This window comes from Pteronotus mesoamericanus, unplaced genomic scaffold (assembly GCF_021234165.1).
Source record: "Pteronotus mesoamericanus isolate MK-2021 breed Mesoamerican mustached bat unplaced genomic scaffold, CSHL_Meso_final scaffold_533, whole genome shotgun sequence".
NCBI classification, from domain to species: domain Eukaryota; kingdom Metazoa; phylum Chordata; class Mammalia; order Chiroptera; family Mormoopidae; genus Pteronotus; species Pteronotus mesoamericanus.
Genome location: NW_026555320.1, coordinates 2,445,549 through 2,450,478, shown reverse-complemented (window position 1 = coordinate 2,450,478; position 4,930 = coordinate 2,445,549). Strand labels below are relative to the sequence as shown.

The 4,930-nt window shown below is 47.3% G+C and overlaps 1 protein-coding gene across 1 annotated transcript; it reads right to left on the bottom strand.

The window, feature by feature from the left end:
* Positions 1–2,730: 2,730 nt before the first annotated feature.
* LOC129087594 (C-C chemokine receptor type 3-like) lies at positions 2,731–3,810 on the bottom strand. The gene has a single exon (XM_054594526.1). The coding sequence runs from the start codon at positions 3,808–3,810 to the stop codon at positions 2,731–2,733; it is 1,080 nt and encodes a 359-aa protein (XP_054450501.1).
* Positions 3,811–4,930: the final 1,120 nt, after the last annotated feature.

Here is a 4,930-nt window from a genome sequence, read left to right as displayed (position 1 = left end):
GGGGCAGGGAGGGTAGAGGTTGGAGGAACTGAGCAAAAAGGAAAAAGGACTCACAGACATGGACAACAGTGTGGTGATTGCGGGGGAGGAGGAGGAATAAGGGAGCTAAATGGTAATGGAAAAAAGACAATGACTTTGTTTTAGTAAAGGAAAAGTATAGCAGAGCATGATGCTCAACACAATGGCGAAGGAACAGGGAAGTCCACACTGAGGCGTGTTCATGATCACCTGCCATTGTCAAAGTCACGGCAGCTGCACCCACAGCAATTTTGCCTTCCAACAAATTGACCCACCTGCCTGAACACCATCCTCATTTCCACCCTTTGCTCCATGAAAAAGTGGTTCACAAACCTTAGTTCAAATATGTAGCCTTAACTGAGTGTGCCCAGCTGGCTTCCAATGCCCAGTTTCCTGGCAGATTTCCTCCAGACTAGGAAGTCTCCCTGCCACAGCCTGGCAGGCTGGGTGTGGGGTGTCCCCGTCCCCTGGGAGCAGCCATCAGCCAGTGACTGACAGTGCAAAATAAACACCCCCGTTCTCCTCCCCCTGGAGTGGATAACTGAGGTGTGGGTTACACTCTTTTGCCCCCCAGGTGCCCTCGGTGGAAGGCAGCTTGGTAATGAACCCTGGGCTGGCATCTCCCCGTTCCTGTGTCCCTTCCCCACGCCCTGCTGGAGTTTCCTGTACTTCGTAACTAAATGCTTTGCTCTCACACCGTTGTTCTTGGGGGACCCTCAGCCTAGGCAGAATGTCACTTAAATGTCTTCATTCTGCTTTCTGCATCGGGGTCTGTGGGGCCCCCGCCGCATTCTGTTACAGTCATTTGAGTCAGAGGGGTCTCTTCTGCTAAACGATGAGTTTTTTAGAAATGGGTCCTGTCTGACTTTGCATCTTGGGCATTTTCCCTAGTCTGCGGCATGGTGTGCAAGTCACGTGTTTGCTGGCTACAGGAAGCATGTTGCATAGGGACTAGTGCTGTGCCACTAACCACACATAGCAGCCACTAGCCACATGTGACTATTAAAATGGGATAAAAATTAAAATTCTAGTTCTTCAGTTTCACTAGCCATATTTCAAGTGCTCAGAGCTGCACGTGCTGGTAGGGCCCACACCGGCCCGTGCAGGTGGGCTGGGCTGGGCTGGGCGGCGGCGCACAGTGGAGCACCCTGAATTCATGACCTGGATATGGGCGGCCTTCAGGGACCAGGGGAGCATGAACAGGCACCGACATCCTGCTCTGTGGTTACCTAGGGCAGACGCTGCCCCACAATGCAAGTCTCTCTCTCTGGTTTTTTGTATTTTTGTTTTTTTGTGTTTTTTTTGCATATGATACACTTTCCTTTGGCTTCTGATTCTTTTTCAGTTAACCATATGAGTATATCATTCCTAGCACTTTGACCCCTGATGCTGTCTCTTGGCCGAATTCTTGGCACCTCTCCTACCAGCTGTTGATCTTTCCTTGCCTCCACATCCGCACTTGCCTCCTACCTTACCTCCCTGCATGGCTCTGGGGCCTCCACTCCATCCTTGTGAGTTACCAGACTTACCTGCCTAAGGCACCATGCTGACCTTTTCACTCCCCTGCTCCAAGCCCTTCACTGGCTCCCGTTGCCTCCCTAACAAAGCCCAAGATGCGTTGCTGATACTCATGGCCTTTCCCAGCACCCCCCGACCCTACCACCCACACTGGTTCGTGCTCTCCCCTCTCACATTTGCATTGGGCCTATAGTTGGCTTAAGGTGCCTCCCCATATCTCTCCCTTGCCAATCTTGTTCCTCTTTCACAGACCTGCCCAAAAGCCACTTCTTCTCTCAGATTCTGCTGGAAACAGTTCCTCCCCTACTGGGTCAGGCATAGCACTGAGGGTGTTCCTCCGTGCACTGGAATTATTGATTTTTTTGGTCTCGCACCGCCTACTCAATGGAAGGGCTTGTGGAAGCGAGGACTGTGTTTGTCTGAGATATTTCTGCACCTCTCACTTAACCGAAAGCAGCATTTGTGCATCCCGTCCCCTCACCTCACACACAGCTGTGGGATGAACAGTGAGAAGGGCGTCTAGGAGGGCGGCTTCTACACAGTTCGGGGCTAAGAGGTGTCTATGAGCAGGGCCTTTGTTCTCTATACCAAAAATACCAAATGGCTCCTCTTCCATTGAGTCCCCATGGGAAATGTGGTCATTCGGTGTGAATAGAAAATGGATTCAATGTTAGGAATATTCAGAACAGGTGTGACATACCAGGATGCTACTTGAGAGTACATATCCATAAACTTTAAAAAAAAATGAATCTTTTCATCAAGCAAGGAAAGAACTAGGCACATGGAAAAGTAGTAAAATGGATTTATTGTATTTTGTGAAATATATTTCATTTATGTCAACAGCTGGTTGAAGTTAAGATTGAAAGCATACAAAGCTTCACCTGTTTGTTGCTGCATATACTAACTATGGAACTTTCAGGGGTGCTGAAATGCATGCAACTCTTCAAAGAATCATGCAAAGCTCTGCTTTTCGGGTTTGGCAATAAGTACACTGCTCAGCCGTTGATCTCCAGTAATGACTTCGGGGTGCATAGATACACCGCAACCACTGTGGATATATTTTAATGTCTTCAAAACCTTCTACAGTGTTGCACTGAAAGTTCAAAGACCTGGTATAGAGGCCAATGCACTTGGCTTAGTGTACCTGCCTCGTGTGCCCAGAGCATTTTCCTAAGACAATTTTCAGCATCTAATCTAAAATATAGCAGAGAGTTCCTGCTCCACTGATGATGGGGAAGTAGTGCTGCCTCTTTCTGATCTCTTGCTGTTAAGAAATTGGACGCATTTGCCTGGGCGCACAGCCACATGGTGGTGGAAAAAGTGGTGGAGATGTGCCCGGAATCTCTCGCCGACGAAGGCGTAGATCACAGGGTTGGCGCAGCAGTGCGTGTAGGCGATCCCCTCTGTCACCATGATGGCCAGGTCCAGCTGTTTGCTCTGCTCACAGCTGCCCCCGAAGAAAGTCATTTGAAAAGTGTGGAGAAGAAGAACCACATTGTAGGGCGCCCAGAAAATGAAAAAGACCGCCATGATGATAAAAATGAGCCGGATGGCCTTGCACTTCATTTTGTTGGGGCATCTCACCAGTGTTCTGATGATGCCCGAGTAGCAGACAACCATAATGAGCAGAGGCAGAGCCAGACTCAGGATGTTCATTTTCACAATGTAGAAATGCTTCCAAGTGTTTTCATCACCCTCTGGGTAAAGGGAACTGCAGACCAATTGTCCCATATCCTCCTGGTCCCTAAAGAAGATAAGTTCAGGGAGGGCTGCCAGCCCTACCAGGACCCATGTGAAGACACTGCTTATGATACCGAAAAAGACGGTCCGGGCTCGAAGGGCAGACACGGGGTAGACAACGGCCAGGTACCGGTCTATGGTCAGCATGATGACGAAAAAGGCCTCCCCATACAAGCCCATGCTATGAAGCCCTGAGAGCAACTTGCACATGCCATAGCCAAAAACCCACTCACCCTGCATTGCATAGTGAATCCAGAAAGGCAGAGTGACTAGAAAGAGCAAATCAGAAATTGCCAAATTGAGCAGGTAGATGTTGGTCAGAATGCAGAGGCGTCGGTATTTTGTGAGGATCACCACCACCATCATATTGCCCAGACACCCGATCACAAACACCAGGGCATACAGTGTGGGCAGCAGCTGGGCCATCAGCATCCTGACGTCGTGTTTTTCACACGGCACTACCTCCATATACTCGAAAGATGTGGTCTCAATAGCCTCTTGCTCAGCCTCAGGCGCGGCTGTTGGGGTTGCCATTTTTCTAGTTCCTATGGTAGAAGAAGAAACAACAACCCCACAATTAGGCATGGCCACTGTTTCTGAGTCTCAGTTGATTTATTATTCACCCCAAAAAACCCCACAGGGGATAAACAGCCTATACATTTAAAGGTATACCAGAGCCGCTACGGGGAAGGCGTTGGAAATGAAAGATGGAAGTTTCGATAGTCAGCATGACCCACCATGAGAAAAGAGAGAGGAATTCTGTGGGTGGTGGTAAGGAAGGGGGATGTTGATTTCTGAAGGGAGTTCAAAGAAGTACAAAACAGGGGGAAAAAACCAACCCAGGCTCGGTGATGATAATATAATAGTTGTTATTGTTACTGTAACTTTTAGGCATTTTGCATTTTATGTTTTACTGTGTATATATGACTTTCAAAATCATCTTACCTATTTAAAAGCCAAATGCTTTTCATAATAATAATAATAATAATTATTATTATTACAAATTACTACCCCTCTTGGTGGCCCCATAATAAGGTGCTGTTCACTGTAGCTAATGCGGAAATTGAAGCTTGAAGAAATTTAGTGATTTATCCCAAAGCCTCTAAGAAGTAAATACAAAAGTTCAGGCTAGACCTTCAGCATCCACGTCCAATATTCTCTTCATGACATTCAAATGCAGTGATGTTTAAGTTTAACTTTTGATGATGTAGCTATTAGAATTATTATTACCTATTATAACAATTACATTATAAGCAGTATCAACCCAGGTTAATTAACTCCTTTACTGCTCAAAATACTGAGACAACCCTGTCATGTGCCAACAACAAACCCCTTGGGTTACTCCTTCACGTAGGATCTTAATGGGGGCGGGGTGGGGGGCGGGGCCAATTGGATTTCTTACCAGGTTTGATATTTTTAGGACCAGAATCCCTAGGGTCAGTGCCTGCTTTCCTTAAGATTGCAGACCTCATTGGAGAAAAAGGAAAAACAGACAAGGAGGGAGTCCTAGGAAGGACGGTTAATCCCTGCACTGTGTCCTTGAAGGAGTCCTGCTGACTTTCTCCTTTCTATCAGGAAGATGAAGGAAGACAGGAAGAGATAAGTCAATAGGTGTTTCTCGAGTTAAGTCCTAGAAATGGGATACTCAGAGCCG

Excerpts from the sequence above, each read along its gene's own strand:
- LOC129087594 (XM_054594526.1), bottom strand. The coding sequence starts at position 3,810 with ATGGCAACCCCAACAGCCGCGCCTGAGGCTGAGCAAGAGGCTATTGAG.